We start from the raw sequence: 20,556 nt of genomic DNA, 5'->3' as shown, positions 1-20,556 counted from the left end.
CTTAAACTTTTGTTTTCCATGACTGAGGAGGTGCATGGTTGCTGTCAAGTAGAAAAGCTGCACTTGGTCATCATACCCTTAATGACAGCTGTCCCTGTGTTTTGGGTTGGTTTTGATTGTGCTATCCCTGTTTAGGACTTTGGTACATCTGAAGATACTTGTGGAGATTTGGGGGGGGGTTATCATGGTCATTATATGACTGAGTTCAGTCAACTGAGGTCTGAATTTTCCAATACCTTTAATTTTGTCACATGGAAAAGTTCATCTTCTGTTTATCTTCTGGTGCTCGTTGGGATTTCCCATATGGTTTTGGTAACACAGTGTGTACAGTATTGAAGTTAACGTATTTCAATCCTTCTGCATCCCAGACAGTGAAACTCTGTAACACCACTTAGGGGAGTGTGTTTGCATTCTAATCAGAAAATGAGCGATGCGTATGCTGCATTTCCTACAGCTGCCGAGTGCTTTTGAACTCAAGTGAATGCAGCATTTACTTTTTCAGTATTTAGGCTTACTGAGTAACATTATTCATCACAACACACTTTCCCATTTGCTCATGTGGTGAGTGTTGTACTTTATAGTTAAACTCTCAGAATAACTTGTTAGCTTAAATAACATAGACATAATTATTTTAGTAATAATTCTTTTAATGATTCAAAGTAATGATGTGGGTTACATTTTTTAATAAGATAATGGTGATTTCAGCTGACATATACTTTGCTGCAAATACAAGAATCATTTCTGATGGGATCTGTGCGGATTTAGTTACTTAAGGTGATTGTTATACTTTCACATGCCCACTGGAATAAACTGTAGCTCTTAAGTTTCTGAGATTGTTTAATAATTTATTGCTTCAATTTTCTGGATTTCAGCCCCTGATGTGTGATAATACTTGGAGTTACTTCACTTTTCCTTTCAAAAGTAATGCAGAAAATACACTTTCGTTTTGTTTTTTCCAGCTGGCACTGTATGTGCTGTCATTCCTGGAACCCAGGGACCTTCTGCAGGCAGCCCAGACATGTCGTTACTGGAGAATTCTGGCTGAAGATAATCTTCTCTGGAGAGAGAAATGCAAAGAGGAAGGTAAGGCTGAGAAAAAAAAATGGATGTAATGGTCAAAGTGTTGCTGTCATAAAAAGTGCAGTTCATTTACATAATAAGCTTAAAGTTTTACGACACCAGTTCGGGGACTCAAAATTTACTGCTAGTGATGCTTCGAGCTACGTAGTATGTAACTCTGTTGAAAGTAGGAAGCAGAAATAATCCATGGAGTACTAGAAATGAAACTAGAGCTAAGTTTGAACATCCTTTTTTATAAAGTATACCAGGTGTGTGTTTTAAAAATACAATTATTTTTGCTTTTTAATGATTATTTTTATTCAAAATACAGCCAAAGTAAGAAAGAGATGAGATGTAAAAATGATAGGAGTATGGTCTTGCAATTTGTAAAGAACACGGAGATAAAACTGTTTCGGTGACCAGGCAGAAGGGATACTGTAATTTCACATCATTTGTAGGAGAATTAATAGAGAAATGTCACGTGGTAGGGGGAGAAGGCGCTAACTTGATTGCTTAGAGGGGGACACAATCCATAAGCCACATGGACATCAGCTGCTCGTGCCAAATAAAGAAGATACGGTGGTTCAGCAGTAATATGAATGGGCAAAAAAGGGTCCCAGGAAAGTAGCCACATATTTGAGCACATGAAGAATGTAAGCTTTTATTTTTAAGGATAATTATATGAACAAGGAGTCTGTTCTTTGGGGCAGAGCGCATGCATGTGATCTCAGAGCAGTATCCCTCTTGGACACAGGGACCTGTCCAGGCTGTCTCAGAGTATGGAGACAAGGACTTGAGAGGTCGATGGAAAGGCTTTAGAAAACATGACAGTGTGAACGTAGCTGGCTATTTGTAAAGTAAAATCTAAATTAATTAGTTTTCTTTCACAGTGGAAACCAGGTGTCTGATCTCAAATCTTCACTAGAGATTCTCACAAATTTCAGGGAAAATGTATTAAGAGGACAGAATGAAAAAAAAGGAGAAGATTGAAAGGGGAGCAAGCCTACATTTATGAGCTTAGAAGTAAAAATAAATATGGCCAGGCGTGAGCGCACAGACAAACAAAACAGTATTTTAGACTGGTTAGACTTAGTGAGGTGCTGAGCAGTATGAAGGAGCAGTTGATTCAAGACCTGCAGATAGAGACACCAAAGAAGAGGCTAACAGCAGTAGAGTGAAATCCACATACTGGGAAAAGACAAAACTCCTTCTAGTAATGAGATGCAGCGGAGAGAGTAACTGCATAGAAAAGAGAGATGGGTGAGAGAATTGTTAAAAAAAAAAAAAAAGTATCTGTAGTTGCAAGGCTAAACCAAAGCACTACCACTTAAGTGTCAATTCAGAAGGGGCATAGCTATGCTTAAATTCCAGCCAGGAGAGGACAATGCCAAAAGCACACAGCCACTGAAATCAAGAAAAGAATTAAAAGCTCACTAATATAGAGTCACAGTGACCTTAAAGGTGATGAAGATGGGTGACCAGAGAGGAAGACTGCATACAGAGAGGTTTACTTTTTGAAGGGTTCCAAAATGAGCGTGCGAGTGGTTATAGAGTTTGTTGGACAATACCCATTCAACAAAGGCAATAATCTGCTACCTTGTCTCAGAAAGGGGGATCCGAAACCAAGCTAGTAGGTTGCCAGCAAGGAATGATGAACTAGAGTGTTTTCAGCCACGATGACGGTAATGATTATGCTTAAGCGACAAGGAAAGATGGAGTGTAAAGAGCTGAGGAGCAGGGTGGTGTCACTGACACACAGTCCAAATATTGGTGTGCAGGAGGTTGTTCCGTCCATGCAGTATTTAATGTCGGAGATCACTGTAAAGGTTTGGGAGAGAGAGAAGTTGTTTTCTTTGGAGTGGCCTCATCTCTCCCCCTCCCCCCCTTTTTTAAAAATTCATTTTAGGGATTGATGAACCATTACATATCAAGAGGAGGAAAGTAATAAAACCAGGCTTTATACACAGTCCATGGAAAAGCGCCTACATTAGACAACACAGGATTGATACCAACTGGCGACGAGGAGAACTTAAATTGCCTAAGGTGAGTTTCTGAGCTGTGTGCATGGTGCCATGAACAAAGCAGGTTCAACTCGTAGGTTTTTTTCCTTCAGACAAGCCAGACTATCCATGAACAAAAAGAAATGTATTGTTACAGAAAAAAAGTAATTTGTATTTTAGCTTACCCCTGAGTTTAGATTATTTTCTGAGCACCGTATTAGCAAATCAAAATGTGATTCTACATACAGCAGTATTCTTTTACCGCTATGCTAAAAATTTCTATACAATTTTGTGAATTCCTATAAATATGCCAGTCTCTTTGAGACAGATAATCTCAGAAACTTGGTTGGAAATACTTGTATTTAAAATGAAACATACCCTCAAATATATACTATATATAAATACATATATGTATGTATGTATGTAGTTGTAGAGCTGGGCCATGTCACAACATAAAAATACAACTATTTTGTGATCATTCCATGCTTTATTTTTATACATTATCTTCTAAATGGAGTAGCACAAGATAGTAACTTCATTCTATGTTAAGATTTTTTTTTTTAAATATGAAAATCATCATTGCATCTTTTCCAATATGAAGATATGAAGGAATACTTCAAACCTTTTGTAAAATAAAATAGCAACTGTCTAATCAAACCTGGTATTGAACAAGCAGTCAGAAACAGGAAGAAAAGCCACATTCACAGCCTTTTAAGGCTGTTTTCTTGATTCCTGTACAACAAAATAGTAAAAATAAGAACAAAAAAATATTCCCATGGAAAACCTATCATGCTGTTTATTTGGCCGTGACTTATGTACATCTCTGGCAACAGCTCTGTATTTCTTGCCCTGATGCACTACATCAAGTTATCTTGGAATTATTATTAAAATTACAGCCTCAGGCCTTATCCAAATGCCCATTTCATTTCAATGAACATCTTGAAAACTGTTCAGATATCTTAAATAAAAAATTCCTCATCCTATGTGTTCTGATAAGGATTTTTTTGCTGTATTGCAGCAAAATATACTGATTTGCAGTTTTTCCCAAATCAAGCATTGAGAATCCCACCTCTATAAAGCAACATTCCAATGCATGTTTCCAGCACATTAAATTATTGCTTTTGTTTGTGTTTAATTGAGTTGATGGTTTTCTCGTTTTTGACCTTGGTGCTGTCTGGCATTTAATAGATTACAGTGCTTGGCTGGTAAGGAAAAAAAAAAAAAGTCAGCCTCGCCCACTGAAATACAAATATGCAGCACATGATACAACCCTATCCTTTTTGTTCAAGATTGAAGCAGCTCGTAAAAGGTAAAAGTAACTCAACTGAAAAAGAAAGAAATGGAATAAATACAGAGGAACTGAGCAATGTCCAGTTACTAATTCATCCTACTTTTATTAATGATTTTTCGTGGTACTTTTAGGAGGCTTACAATAACTGTAGTATGCTTGCTAAGCAATGCAGCATCGCTCCATGGAAGAAGGAAAATACCTTATTTGGTCCCAGCTGGCGGTAAATTAGACTTGACATACAGGATTAAGGGGCCTTATTATTATTGAACCAACTCTAGCATTTCATAATTTATGAATCAGAAGAGCACTTTGTTGCTCCTGCTTCTCTCTAATCTCCTGTGTTAAATTGTGACTGTATGTTTTTATGTTCTTTATTGTCAGGTGCTCAAAGGCCATGATGACCATGTGATCACATGCCTTCAGTTCTGCGGGAACCGAATAGTGAGCGGCTCTGATGACAACACGCTGAAGGTGTGGTCAGCAGTTACAGGCAAGGTACGTCGGTCGGTTATGCTGCTGAATACCTGAGGAAAGGGGCTACAGGTAGAGCGCTGGTGTGTCAGGAATGCTGCTGTGCTGTCAGACTGCAGCGCAGGGAGGTCTTCAGTGCCGTCTGGTGCTAGAATCAGGAAAAAGGACCAGTAAACATTTGGGTCATCTTTTCCCACACAGAAACTAGTGTAGTTCAAAAAAGTCACCTTGACGTGAAATTGCAATGCTGCTCATGTTACCATTGGCATATATCCTTGTTCTCTTGGCAATTCTGCTATTCTTGTGGAGTCTTTTGTGACATGGATTCTAAAGAATTTGGACAGATATCTTACTTTATCTTCCTTAAAGTTTAATTCAGCCTGCTTTTACCCCTCTGGATCTCCCTTTCTTACTTGCCTTCTAGCATTCTTTCTGTTGTTTTCAAGTTATTGAAATGGGGTGTTCATTCTACTGGCTCTGATTTCAAATACAGAGTTTGTTTTTCTTTCTAAGCTACTTTATTGCTGAGCCACCAAAAAAAAAAAGTAACTTGCTTTAGGTTTAAATATTTCCTACTAAATTAGATCCAGCTCAGGCAGGAATTTAATAAGCTTCAATAATTTAATTTTGGCTTAGAGAAGCAAAACAATATGTGCAATCAAAAAGACAGCACTGAACATTTCACTCATGTTAGAACATCACAGCTACTCAGCACACAGATATATTTTTTTTAAGGTGGCTGACTGACCATGCACCAAGGATGTAGAAAAGGCCTTAGGGAAACAGTACTTTTTCCTCATAGACTAGTATTGTGTGTACATAGCTTTGTTTTAATGATATAGTTAGGTGAACAACAGGACAGCTGTTGAGGATAACATGTTTAAGATCTAGAAGGTACCCACTTCGTAATGTTGATGCTGAAAGTATTAAACATTTGTCTTTGCATGCCTAGAAAATCCTTGAAGAGATTGTAAATACTGCTGTGGGGAATTAAAAATTAAAAGCAATAGGCAGCCTCACCCTGCCTCTGTTGGCTTCCCTACAACAAACTGTCTAATGAAGGAACCCATATTGAAATTTACATTTTTTAATTGAAAAGGACAGCCTAAACTCAAATGAAAAATACTTCGTTTGTACATACCACCCTCTCAAAAGCATAATGTTCCTTTAAATATATAAAGTTGATCATAGAAGCATGACCTAACAATTCCTGTTCAGTAATTTTTCAAAAGTAATTACAAATCCTAGTGTGACTATTTACCCCAAACCTTTGAGAGAGCCAGAATGTGTATGTGAAAGATGGAAGAGTGCTATATCAGCCCTCATGCTTACTGATGCTGAAGAATTAATAAAATAAAAAAACCCTAAAGGTTGATTTGTGCAAATGAACATGACTAAATAATTCCCTTGACAGATGTAATGCCCAAAATAAGGATTCTGTGTTCTTACTGCTCTAGAAGGATGATTTCTTAAAATATGAGCAAATTGGTTGAAAGTTAAAAAAAACAAACCAGGAACTGTAAAAGTGAATAACAGCTATGAACTGAAAAAGATGGATTTGATAGCAGTGAATTAAGCTAGGAGCCAGGAATCACAGAAGACTGGTAAAAAATGTTAAAGAACAGGAAATCTACATACAGCAAAAAAGCAAGGCATTTTCAAGGATGTTAGAAAGAACGTGATATTAACAACAGAAATTGGTATGCTATCACTGAGGCAGGAAAAATACTTTGGGAGAAAAGTCATGTGATAGAAGTACAGTATGCAGTGATAATAGAACAGTTCATTTCAGCAGAAACTCACAAGGATGTTAAACAACAGCTACCAAAGTTACAGTTTTTCTTTTTACAGTTGATGTAAATAATTTGTATTGGATTATTTTTTTCTAAAAAGTTACCTGTGGGGTAAAATTGGTGTTTTTTTCAAAGAGTATGAGCACAAGCAGATGATCCAAGGGCTGGCCAGAAAGCTAAAATGTGTCAATATTTAAATGGAGTAAACTGAAAGACTGGGTATTTAGGATATGTGATCGCAGATAAAAAATATTGGACTACACAAGAGGAGTCAACTAACAGTTAAAGGATGACCATGGCAATTAATGCCACTTAGCATCAGATTACAGAAAAAGAGATCATCAAACTGTCTTGACCTCTTTTCTCATGCACTTACAGGTTTGACTGATAAAAATAGTGCAGGAATAGATGGCTGTGTGCACTGCACGGCTGTATCCCCATGACACGATTGAAGAAAAGAGAGCAATGCAAAAATCAACATGGCACATATTTAAATGGGTTAGAAAGTGGGTAATTATAGAGATCATGTTGTTAATGTAAATGCAGAATCTTCATGGAGTATCTTTCTAGAGGGGTCTTGCAAGGATCTCTTCTTGTCTGTGCTAATTAGCACTTATTGCTGCCTGGTGAGAAAGCACATATAGTCATTACTTGTAAGGAATACAGGCTGAGAGACAGAGACAAGTCATTGTCCCAGAGTGACGGAGGTTGTATAGAAGTGGGTGTGAGCAAACACTGTCTCCACATGGTGAGAAATCTTGTCATACGTTTGGGATCAAAGAAGGTGGGCTGTGCTTATGTAGCGTGGGATTCGCTCCCGGGCAACAGTAAAGTCTGAAAGGGGTATGAAACGTGATTTTGCAGTATAGATGCTGTAGCTATGGCTTACAGAGCATGATGTTTCTTGGATAAACACACAAAAATGCATTAAGAGTATACAGTTTATAAACTGGTGGCAGAACAACTAAGTGAATGCTCTCTCCAGATCTAACAGTTAACTTCAAAAAGCTGTTGGAAAACCTGCAGTGACTCAGAAGAATGCCAGGAGAATGACTCAAGGCTGCAAAACATGCCCTGTTGTTGAGAAATTTGGAAACACAGTTTAGTTTATCAAGGAGAAGATTATAGGGGAAAATTCCTTATAGTCAAAGTAGCGACAACAGAGAGAGAAATTTGATGATTTTTTTCTAAAACGTGGGATTTTTTTTGTTCAACCACAAAGCAGTCTCCAGGGGTCTTCTGTCTCTTGCTATGGGAGTCTGCTGTTACCTCCTAGATTACTCTTTCTTAAGATGCCATTCAACTCTCTTGGAAGGGTAACTAAGCAAAATATTTCTTTTCAGTGTTTGAGAACGCTGGTTGGGCACACAGGTGGAGTCTGGTCATCACAGATGAGGGACAATATCATCATCAGTGGGTCTACAGACCGAACGTTGAAAGTCTGGAACGCTGAGACTGGAGAATGCATACACACCTTGTACGGACACACCTCCACTGTGCGTTGCATGCATCTCCATGAGAAAAGGTGAGGCTTGGTCCAGAGCTACAGCTGCAGTTTGCCTTTAATTTACACTTGCGTTCACAGAAAATGCTTGTTAAACTTGGGTACCTCATCCAGCATTGAGTGAAATACAAAGCAGGCAAAGCATTCAAACTAGACTACATAAATCAACACACAGGAGGAGATGATTAATAGAAGCAAAAGCGTAAGAGTACTAATTAAAGAACAGAAAATTGAGTCATGTACTTTATAGTCACATTCTACGTTATTTCAAAACTAATTCTTGGTTACGCTCTGATCCAGTCTCCCACACTCTGAATAATTTCTCTTTTTTGTCAGCGCTACAAACTTTTACTCATTTTACAGAATGACTTTTTAAGTATTGTCACTGCAGTATTTTATTTTAACTGATTATACCATAATTTCTGCAGTAGTAAACCAGGCCTTGATTCAGTGAATGTTGGCAAAGCTCTTTTACTTGGCTGCTGTATGGAGCTGTTGACAGAGTGCCTGTTGGTTGCATTTCTTTTTTTTTTTGAAGAATGATGAGATTTTTTTTCTCTATCAGTTCCATTAATATTAATTCCTCCTCATTTCTGTTCTTACCTAAAAAAGCTTTTAAAAGTATAAACTGAAAAAAAAAACCAGCTGAATAACTCTACTAAAACTTCTAAAGATCTTCTTTGTTTAATTGTTATAATTAGTTAACTCAGTCATTAAAACAGAATGCTTATAGCACTGGCTGGAGCTCAGCATATTCATAAGCTTTCACAGATAGATACAACAGTCCACATAATTTCTCATGGCATCATTTTGCTGTTCAGGAATGAAGTGCTGTTTTAAAAACTGATTGCTGATTATATCAAATAGACAGATCCTGAGGAGAGGTGAGTAGAGCAAGGAAGAAAAACACTCAAGTCATTTGCAACCCTGATAAAATATCATGCCAAACCAGATTTCTGGTGGCTGGGGGACTAATGCGATCTAATGTTCTAAATTCATAACTGATTTATACCCATGTTTAATTGCTTTAATACTTTTATGTCCAACGCTAAGTACAGGAGGGGTTTTCTTGTTCCTCCAGAGTGGTCAGTGGGTCTCGAGATGCTACACTGAGAGTTTGGGACATAGAGACGGGCCAGTGTTTACACGTTCTGATGGGCCACGTAGCTGCAGTTCGGTGCGTTCAGTATGATGGCAGAAGGGTTGTAAGTGGTGCATATGATTTTATGGTCAAAGTGTGGGATCCAGAGACAGAGACCTGTCTGCACACACTGCAAGGGCATACTAACAGAGTCTACTCATTACAGGTATGTGATTTTCATCTGCTGCTTTAGTTTCCTTAAGTAACATTTAAAGTCAGTTTATTTCACCTTGTTTATGAAATTGTGAGTACCTGCTCCAGAATTATACAGGCCTCAAGAATATAGAGGCATCTGTGATACTCCCCTCTTTCATTTTGTTACACTAGTTTTACATTGTCTCAATTTAGAAACTGAGATTTTTAATTTTTTTTAGAGGACTGTAGTTTTTAAAGCACCCAGTATAGTAAAGCCCAGATCTCTATACCAGCAAGTTAAGTAGTTTTGTGGTTTGCTAAGTTGTTTGGTTAGGTTTTTTTTTAAATTTTGCACATATTTTGGAGCTACATTTTTGCTTTCCTCAAAGAAATTCTAAACCTACTGTTTCAAATAAAACAGATGATCTAGTAATTGAAAATGTGCCAGAAAACCCATGGGATTAATGTTCTGAATTACGCAGATGTGTTTATCCTTGGTTTGTAGTCCCATCTTCCAGTTCCAAACTGTAATTCACAGTAAAGCTGAACCTAAAATTTTAATGTTCCAGTGTAAATCTCCAGCCTACTACTTCCTCTTCTCTGAGTAGAGGCCAGATCTACAACTGTGAGGCTTTGTCAGCAGAGATGTGTTGTTGGAGATACAGGTTCTTGTGGTGCTGCTCTGTGACATGGCTCTACTGCCTACCAGTCACCCGGGCTGCTCATCAGAACTAAGCTGCCAAAGATACACCCAGACCTCATGTGGTCTCTTCTTCTCTTTAGTAACCCAAAAGATCATCTCGTTCATTTATAGAGTCAAAGCATCACTTCCAGGCATTGAAAGGCGAAAGAAATTAATTTCATGCTTGTGCCTGTTCTCACCACAGTCTGGCAGGACTTGAAAAAGAAATTAACAAAGACAGTTCAAAATCGGGAAATTGCATTCGGCATGTAACTACTCGGGTTTGTGGCTCAGAAAGTGAAGCCCAGTGCTAGAGACATTTTTCATAAGGTGTCTTGCCATAATAGATTCAATTTGAACAAAATACCTAATTGGTTTCCTTTCCCAAAATATGTAGTAAAATTTATCAAAAATCTCCAGCCCTTCTCTTACATTGATATGCTGAGGAGTATTCTCTAGACAAGCAGCGAGCAAGTTTAAAATGCTGTACTACCTCCCTATCTCTGAAAAATATTCCAAAGGTTGTATTTCATCTAGGGCAGTTTGGGAACAATGTATGTTATTCTGCCTTATCTTCACCAGTGGCTCTTGTTTTGCCTTATGAATATTCATGTCTTGCTCTTACACTGTAGTAATAATGGATCAAATAATTGTGTTATGTTACACACCGATACTATTTACACCTTGTAAATGGAACTTGGCACTCTGTAACAAATTTCTGGGGGGCAGGAGGCTGCAGGTGCTTCCATTTTTAGGACAGAAAGATTCCTTATAACTACACGGTGAGCTCCTGCCCTTTGGCCTGAAATTGCCCCATAAGTACAATAACCTGGCTGAATAACCAGCCTGTCCTCCCCATCCCCACTCCATGGTATGTTCTATTATACCTCAGTATTTCCCCATTTGTGGACCCCTTAATGTTTTCCAGAGGTCCTTATGCAGCACTTGAAGACTACTGACCACACTGTGTTTCCTTACTCTTTCTTAGCTGCCTTTGAAATAATCCACAGATTCTCAGGGTTCAGGGATAACAGCTCAACCGTTGTCTGACTATAGCAGTGTCACAGTAAAGTTTGTCTTGATGCCCAGCCTTACAGCTCTCTCTGAATATCTTCTGTCCATGGAATACAATTAGTTTGCGGGAAAGGGGGAAAGAATTGAAAATTTGTTACATCAATCTGGTTTAGTTCTGTTTAGGAAATAAAAACATTCTGTAGTGTTTCTACTCAATGAGTCTGCTGGGCTACTTAGCACTCCTCATCCTTTTATCTGAATTCACATTAGTTCACATCCTCTTTTGAAAGCAGGGTGCCCAGAACAGGGTACCAAATTTCCAGTTAAAGCAATTAATGCTTACTAGAAGTAAAAAATTATTTTATATGCCTTACATAGCATACCTCTGTTTCAGATACCAGAGTGTATTTCTTTAGTATATTTTTCACCAGAAACGCAATGCAGATAAGCAGTCTGTGTGTGCCAGTAGCTCTTCACATTCTTGTGAACCTAGGTGCCATCCTCAACCATGTTTGACTGTAGAGATCTAAGATGTTAGATTTCTGCAAGTTTCATAAAAGGAAGCAGTCTCAGATAGTTGAGTTCCCTTAACTGAGTTCTTTCTTTGCCATTATTAGATACCAGTCAGCCTGCATGGCCAACTAGTGTCGGATTGCCCCAGCTACAACAAACACTCCTGCACAGGCTTCATTCTCCCAGGTTGCAGCTGTACCCTCGTTCATTTCCTGCCAAGCTCAGATCTTCACAATTTTCTCTTGACTTTTACACTCTTTGCTTTGGGTCAGTTCTACCATTTCAAATGTCACCAAAATCCTAATGAAAATACTAAATGCCAGACCTCCTCTGGAATGCTTTCTGATATCTCTAATAATGCTGCGAACAAAGTTCTGAACAGGATAGATTTGCCTCCCTCTTTGTGAAAATACAACCAAGACATCTACTGTTTCACATGGCTTTTTACTCTGTCGCAGAAAAAGTCATATTGGTTAAGATCACTTGCCCACAAATCTATGTTTGCTGCTCCAAACTGCATCACTAAGGACTTACAACCAGATGGATTATTTGTTAGTTTCTTCTGGAAACTGACGTTAGGCTGACCAATCCATAATTCCCCATCTCCCATCATCATCTCCTTCAATAAAGAAAGGAATGGTATTTGCCATCTGAAACCTGTCTGTCTTCCACAGGTTCTCAAAGATGGCAGCAGATGTCTCCGAGATTGTCTTAAAACAATTTGCCGTATGTGTTATTTTTCCCTGTTCTAGCAAAAGCTTCTACTTGGTTGTCAGCTGTGGTAGTGCTGTGAGCCTACACTCAGATGGCTGAGGACTGAAGCAAATAAAAGTTAAATAGCTGGCCTCACTTGGCGCTTCCTTCCCACTGAACATAAATGAGCTTTTTTATTTTGGCCTTCCTCTTGTTTGCTTTTTTTGGTGGGTTGTTTGGGGTTTTTTTACAGAATAGTGTTTTCGCATCCTTAACAGCTCTTGCTAGTTTTATCTTGTTTTGTGTCCTGCCTTTCTGATTTTGTCCCAGTGTGCTCTTTTAAACACATCTATTGATCTAGTTTCTACTTTTTCTACAATTCCTTGTGCTTTAGCCAAGTGGGTCTTGGTAATTTACTACACTTCCTATCTTTCCTTCACACAAGGATAGTTCGTGTCTTTAAGAAAGTGCCAACTCTCCTGAACTCTTCTTCCCCTCAGAGAATAGATATATAAAAACCTCATGGGAAGGAAGTCTCAATTTATTGAAGTATTCCTCCTTGAAGCCCACTGGTTTTATTCTACTGTTCTTTTTCCTTCCTTTTTTGAGAATTCTGGACTCTTATGTCATTGTCACTATCACTCAAGTTACTTTCCACCTTTATATTCTCTACACGTTCAGTTCTCCTGGTCAAAAGTGTCTCATCTCTTAACTGATTTCTCTACATCTTCACGTTCTACATATTTTGTTTTATATATACTATATGCCCACAAAAATCCAAGAATTTGAACATCCACGTTAGCCTGTATGCCTTTCCCTATGATGACTAGGAAGTTAAAGTTCCTTACTGCACACAATTATGATTATAAAATTACACACCCAGCATTTTTCAATTACATTCCTTTCATTTTCCTATGGTTTGGCTTTTGTGTAGATGATTCTGGATTAATGTAGTTGCTCTTCTCCAGCATCAAGTCCCTCTGATTTGTGAAAAGCAGGTTTGCCTTGTTAATGTCTTTATGAGGAAAACAATGCTCTCTTACTGTTGCACGCTGCAGTATAGTCGGGATTTTGTTGTGTCTAAAGGAGCTGTGTTACATTTAAAAGACCAGTGATTCAGAGTCTTTCCCCTCGAGCCGTGTACCTCATCATAGCCCACGTCTACAGCAGGAAATGACGCTGACCATGAATCACCTGCCCTGATATCAAATATGGTCATCTCTGCTTAGACTGAATTCTTACTTTGTAATGCAGTTTCCGAATATATATATTATCAAATATTGCATTTAGTGAACAAAATGCTTTAGCCTTCTTCATAAGATCCTAATATAATTGTTTGTAATAGATTTACCTTTCTTGTAGTTTGATGGTATCCATGTGGTGAGTGGATCTCTTGACACTTCCATCCGAGTCTGGGATGTGGAGACAGGCAATTGCATTCACACGCTAACAGGCCATCAGTCTCTCACAAGTGGAATGGAACTCAAGGACAATATACTCGTGTCTGGGAATGCCGATTCTACAGTCAAAATCTGGGACATTAAAACAGGACAATGTTTACAGACATTGCAAGGTGAGCTTAACTACCCTCATGTAAGTCAAGCTGCCCGCAGTAGTCTATACTGCACATTCTATATAAAACCCCCCTTTAATTACATACAAAAAACCAAGCACAGACCACTTACAACTTAAATATTTTTCTGATGACAGCAGTATGATCTTTCTCTGAATTAGAAGAACAAAACTTATTTAATCTAATCTATTCAAATCACTTGCCTGTTATGAAAGGCAGATGGTCTGGACTGATAGCAATTTGCTACAGCTATATTAGCCTAATAAGCCACAGAAATATGTAGGAAATGACATCTCAAAACAGTCAGTCAACATATTTATTTAGGGGTCACTTGGATGTTTCCAAGCGTACTGATTAATTGGATTGGGAGACAAAGTACACTGTCTGTTGCAATAAATCAAGATAAATGAGTGGAAGATGTTTTCTTTATTTCAGTAAGAAGAAAGATTTTTGTTTCCATTGACAGTTGCCACTCAGGCATCATGCACATGAAAGCATTGTTTTGTTTCTCCCCACAAAAAAGATCTTACATCACTCCCATATATCATATGCAGCATTGCTGGCTGGAGCAGAAAATTAAATTTCCCCATAAAGCAGACTCTGCTGTTTTAACAGTATATATTTGTGCGTTAATATATAACTGTCAATATTTACTGATAGAGTAATCTCATAATAACACTTCAAAGGGACTTGGAGACAAACGTTTACAGCGGTCACCTCATTGTGGATGGTTAAGTTCATTTTCATGAGTGTCCAAGTGCACACTTGCCCTGTTGTTTTTATACAACAAAATGAGATCACTGTAACGAAGAAGGAAATATTGGGGAATTTTTTGATACCTGCATTCACTTTTTGACAGCACAGCAAGGCTTCTGTACCTTTTAATGTACAAAAACAGTCAACACATCTAATAGATAGAAATAGCTGTATGCAGCTAGCTAGGTGTTTATTCTGTATGCAGTGCTGTCTGACATTGCTCTCTAATTGCAGATAAAAATGTTTTGGTTTACTGTTACAGGTCCCAACAAGCATCAGAGTGCTGTGACCTGTTTACAGTTCAACAAGAACTTTGTAATTACCAGCTCAGATGATGGGACTGTAAAACTTTGGGACTTGAAAACGGGTGAATTTATCCGAAATCTAGTCACATTGGAGAGTGGGGGAAGTGGAGGCGTCGTGTGGCGGATCAGAGCTTCTAACACAAAGCTAGTGTGTGCGGTTGGGAGCCGCAACGGGACTGAGGAAACAAAGCTGCTGGTGTTGGACTTTGACGTGGATATGAAGTGAAGGGCAGAAAGATGAATTTGTCCAAACGTGTAGACGATGTTCTCCTTTCCCTCCCCCTGAAAAAAAAAGAAAAAAGAAAAAAAAGAAAAAGGAAAAAAAATCCCTTGTCCTTGGTGGTGCAGGATGTTGGCTTGGGGCAACAGATCCTAAAGACCTACAGACTACGAAGGAGAAGACAAAGATGACAAACTCTAACTGACACGAGAGGCATTTGCTGTCTCGTCACATAAAAAGGCTACACTTTTGACCGGGGCAGCTTTGCAAAAATACGACTTTTGAAATGAAACCAGGTGCAATTATTTCTTTACTTTCCCCCAACTGCTCCTTGAGCAATTTGGAGGTGAAAAAAAAAAAAATTGTTACAGTTCTTGTTAGCAGGTTATTTTACCACAAAGATCTTGAAAGAAGCTGCACAGGCGAGCCTGCTCGTGCACCCCTGGGCCACCCTGGGTCCCGGCAGCCCCTCCGAGCAACATGCTGTCCCTTAAGCCCTGCTCTGAGCAGGGAGTTGGACCAGACAACCTCCAGAGGTCCCTTCCAACCTCTACGAGCAGTCACTGGTCGACTTTCAAAAACTAGGGAGCATCTGCAATGAAAAAAAACAAAAACAAAAACAAAGAGTCCATTCCTGGTGTGGAAAAGCTAAAATATTACTGTGAATTGTTTTGTACAGTTTTATCAGAGCTTTTTCTTTTTTTTCTTTTATTCCTTTTTTTTTTTGCCAACCATTGCCAATGTCAATCACAGTATTAGCCTCTGTTTAATCTATTTACTGTTGCTTCCATCTACACTCTTCAATGCATAAGTTGCTCTGAGGTGGCAAGTTGTCCTGGGTTTTGAGAGTCCTCTGATGGATTTAATTCGCAATGCTGGTGCTAGAAGTAGGTCTTCAATTATGGGATTGTTGTCCCACCCCTGTACTGTATTCCCAGTGGCCAAACTTATTTATGCTGCTAAATGAAAGAAAGAAAAGCAAATTATTTTTTTTTATTTTTTTTTTCTGCTGTGACGTTTTAGTCCCAGACTGAATTCCAAATTTGCTCTAGTTTGGTTACAGAAAAAGACTTTTTGCCACTGAAACTTGAGCCAACTGTGCCTCTAAGAGGCTGAGAGTGGAAGAGTTTCAGACAATTAAGAGTGAAGTTTGCCTGCAAATAAAGAATTGAGTGTGTGTGCAAAGCTTATTTTCTTTTTTCTGGGCAAAAAATTAAAACACATTCCTTAGAACAAAGCTATTGCAGCCTGTTCTGTGGGGAAATTTTTCTTTGTGAGGGCTGTGGTGAATGGAATGAACATACATTAAAAAAAACTGACAAAATTTTTAAAAAGATTATAAAATACAAAAATGAAAATAAAGTTGCTGGTCAGTCTTAGTGTTTTACAGTATTTGAGGAAAAAAAACAACTGTTACAGTTATTGCTGGGAGGAACTGACAGAGCAAAAACTTACGTTTTTGTAAAGATGTCACATGCAAACAAAATGAGAAATGAGAGTCAAATGGTTTGCCTCATTCTCCAAGAGCCACAACTCAAGCTGAACTGTGAAAGTGGTTTAACACTGTATCCTAGGCGATCTTTTTTCCTCCTTTTTTTTTTTTTTGTTTTTGTTTTATTTATAGTCTGATTTAAAACAATCAGATTCCAGTTGGTTAATTTTAGTTATGTAACAACCTGACATGATGGAGGAAAACAACCTTTAAAGGGATTGTGTCTATGGTTTGATTCACTTAGAAATTTTATTTTCTTATAACTTAAGTGCAATAAAATGTGTTTTTTCATGTTAGTATGTCTTTTTTTTCCCCCCCCCTTATTTCTTGTTGTTAATTTAACATCATATGTCATAAAAAGGGTAAGGCAGGTCAAGTTGCTCATCTTACTGGTAGATGCTAAAATATGTTGCAGGACTTTTTATGTAACCCTTCCACAAACAGGTGCGTGAGCATCCTCTCCTTCAGTTGCCGTATGAGATTTGTCACAAGGGCTTTGACAAACATGTGGGAAAGCCATTAGCTTCCTAGTGCTAGGAACGTGTCAGGATTTGACTCTGGAGGGAGTTAGCTATAAAAAGCTGCTCAAGTACGTAAAACTTCTGATAGCATCTTGTTACTACATCTTAAATTGAAACTTGATGTTTATTATTTATGGATCTTAATCAATTGATTGCAGTCTGACAACAGAGAATAAATCCATAAATACAACTAAAATTAAAGTTAGGATTGTAGGAGAGCTTGAAATAAAGCTTCTGAAGAATTTAAAAAACCCACCCTGTATCATTCCAGATTAGTCCAACAGCAGATTTATCAGTGCTCTGAAAGCAAGGTAAGTCATCAGCTGTCTCAGAAACTTACCACTTGAGTGTCAGGTTTTCTTTCAAATCTCCTTGACCTAAATCATTGTTGTCTTCTGTCAGGGCATAGCATTTACTTGTAGTTTTACTTGAAGAAACTGTCATTAAAGAAAACCAAACCAAAACATATTAGAAGAGAAAATACATGGATGGAAAAGAAAAATATTTATATCCTTACACATCTATGACTATGTGCTACTCAAATGTAGTTCCAATCCCTACATTATGCGAAACAAGTGATGCTGAAGGATCACGCTTCCATCTGGCCTCTAGAGATTAAAAAGCCATACACAATGACTGAGCAGCTACAAATTGTAGAAATCTGTTCATTGAGTTGGTGTTTAAGGGAAAAAAAATTGCAGCAAGCACTGACATATAAAAGCTGTGATTGTTTCAGTATTTATATAAGAACAATTAAAGAGCTAATCCTTTCCTAAAAAGACAGTGAAGGATTGCCAGGATTTCACATTGTTCCTCTGAGAACACAGGCCAGGACTCTCAGCCCCCCAATGACAGAAGGTGCGTCAGTCCGGGCTGAACTACTTGTGAGAGGGGATGGAAATAGAAGGGTGAAAATACAGATATTTAATGCAGAGAACAGAGCAATAGCTATTAAGATTATGTCATTTTCTTCCATGATTTGTAGAAATTGCAACATGTTTTCAAAGAGCAAAGGTGCTGCCTGATGGTGCAGGAGAATGAGACATTTCTGAGTAACGTGCTGGAGGGCAGGAATACAAAGCAGGGCAGAAGAGTGAAATGACAGAAGAGGAAAACTAACAAATCCAAACCAGTTTAAGCTGTGTTTTAAGTACACTTTGAGCAACCAATATCACCAGGACCAAAATGTGCTTAACCAGAACTGAGAAGTTTTCCAGTTGATAGTGTAGTTCCAACACTATCTTATGTTTAAATTAATGCAGAATAACTTGAACCTGTTAAGCAAACCACATTTATAGCCTCCTTCATTCCAGATTTAGGTTAAAAAAACCCCCAACTATTGGCTGAAAAGTCAAGATACGATTGACTGTCTCATTAAATACAAAAATCAACACAGTACTTAAATATTACTTATTAACAAGGCTTTTCCCCTTCAATAAAACAACTTTACAAAGTTATTTGTGTTAGCGCTCAGTTTTGTGAAAAGTTGTTTAGGTTTGTAGGAGTTGATGTTGCTTATAAGACATCTGAACAACATAGTTCAGTAAGCAGAAATTTGTTAATTTAAGTGACAGCATTTCAAAAATGGGCCTGTAGTAAACATGTCATGTGTAAGAAACTGCTCAAGCAGTTTTTCTTTACAGTCTCCTTATTATCCCCTTTATGTTGATGCACTCACCGTAACAGAGTGCACTTATTATAAAGTCTTCAGTTTGGCAGCACATGCTCCAACTAAGACTGTTTAGGAAACATCTTCATTTCATGTAATTAGATTTTGATTTTAAGGTGGGTGGAGTGGAGTTTCTTTAAAATAAAAACATTTCAGAATACTAGTGTAAGACTATAGCTGCTTTATGCTCTCAATACACAGGCACTTCTTCAGTGGCTTAGTCATCGTAGGCTATGTCAGAATATCTGCAGCTATCCTAGAGAGATAATTGCACTAGTGTTTCTGGCATCTTACCCTCTTAATGGCGATTCCATTTTTTCTTTTTGTTTTAGCCCCAGAAGGAGCTTCCTCATTTTCTCGTGTATCTGAAGCCACATCATTAGAAGATTTTTTTAATAGGTATTATTCTGAGTGGATTTTGATTTTAGCTAACAATAAGTCAGAACCAGTATTGCCACTTCCTCCAAGAGCCTGTTCCTGTGGTCTCAGTTCAGGAGATAAGACCAGACATTTGACAGCTGTGGCTACACCAATTTGTAGTTCAGATCAGCAGCTCTCCCAACAGAGCACAGTGCTGCGTCGGAGCCCACTAACAGGATTCTGCAGGGTGTAACTAGATCTGGAGCAGCCCTCTAGAAGCACACCCCATGCACTCGAGCCACTAGTGGAACATGTGGGACCAACCAGAGCCAGTCCAACACCTCAAAAACACATTAATGTAGCTCTGCTCAATATAGCGCTGCTCCTACTGCACAGCACTAATTGCTAGTACAGGCATAACCTTCAACAAACCCTCTCCCACAGCACCCCTGGCTCCCAATCGTAATCAGCAACCAGCTCTTATCCAAACAGCAGCAGCAGCAAAACAGAATCTGCCTGATGCCACTACAGAGTTTTTGCCAGAGAAAAAAGTTCAGATGCCTTCAACTCTCTCTCCGCATGCTTATGGAGAGGTTCTTCTGATCAGCTCATGGAATCCAGTTTAAACGAAATACAAATCTCTCGCTATCAAGTCTGGCCAAAATTTTCTACCAGCAAGTCAACAGCTGAATCATTCAGAAAAATACATCATTAAATTCTGTAATTAGATAGGCAAAAGAAACAGATTACAACAATAAAAAAAGAAAAACCTGCCAGTAATTACTTGAGTCACTGACGAAACAGCTGTTAATTACTTAAATGGTAATACCCAAACACACTGACCACTGAATCTTTAATAAAAGTTGGAATATTATTTGCTTTCCATCTCCTGCCATTTTATCTATAACCTTGATCAGTGACATTGTGCAAAGATACACATGCTGTGTGATGATGTTTAGTATTTCATGATGATATATGATGTTTATGATTATACATGAAGTATATGATCTATATGATATACACCTAGTTTTTCAAACTTCATCTAAAAATGGCATATACAATTTTTCAAACACCTCTTCAAGCATCAGTCCAAGTTTATAAATATAACAGATATTTTAACATAAAAGCTGTTCCAGATCCCTTTTGAGATAGATAGCCTGACAAACTAGGTGTCACCCAAAAGTCAGCAGCCAGCACAAGCTCTTGCTCCCTGTTCAGCTTGCCAAATGGCCCAGCAGCTGTAGCGGTACTTCAGAGAAAAGAAATGGTGCATTGTGCTACCACGAGTACACGCTGCCGAGGGGAAATGCTGCAGCACTCTGTGTGACTGCAGTTGCCTAAGAACCAATGGCTTTATGCCCATG

The 20,556-nt window shown here is 38.3% G+C and overlaps 1 protein-coding gene across 5 annotated transcripts in view; it reads left to right on the top strand.

Annotated features, from left to right (window-relative positions):
• FBXW7 (F-box and WD repeat domain containing 7) overlaps positions 1 to 16,938 on the top strand; it is a 192,518-nt gene extending 175,580 nt beyond the window's left edge. For all 5 annotated transcript variants that reach the window (XM_074905620.1, XM_074905621.1, XM_074905622.1 and 2 more), the window contains 7 exons: positions 960 to 1,083; positions 2,966 to 3,102; positions 4,732 to 4,845; positions 7,958 to 8,139; positions 9,200 to 9,425; positions 13,659 to 13,869; positions 14,888 to 16,938. In XM_074905620.1, the coding sequence (XP_074761721.1) occupies positions 960 to 1,083; positions 2,966 to 3,102; positions 4,732 to 4,845; positions 7,958 to 8,139; positions 9,200 to 9,425; positions 13,659 to 13,869; positions 14,888 to 15,156 (1,263 nt within the window). In that variant the 3' untranslated portion in view covers positions 15,157 to 16,938. The remainder of the gene's footprint in view (positions 1 to 959; positions 1,084 to 2,965; positions 3,103 to 4,731; positions 4,846 to 7,957; positions 8,140 to 9,199; positions 9,426 to 13,658; positions 13,870 to 14,887) is intronic.
• Positions 16,939 to 20,556: the final 3,618 nt, after the last annotated feature.

Source organism: Athene noctua, chromosome 4 (assembly GCF_965140245.1).
Source record: "Athene noctua chromosome 4, bAthNoc1.hap1.1, whole genome shotgun sequence".
Lineage (NCBI taxonomy): Eukaryota > Metazoa > Chordata > Aves > Strigiformes > Strigidae > Athene > Athene noctua.
Note: the sequence above shows the minus strand (reverse complement) of the source record. Positions and strands in the feature narration are given on the sequence as shown.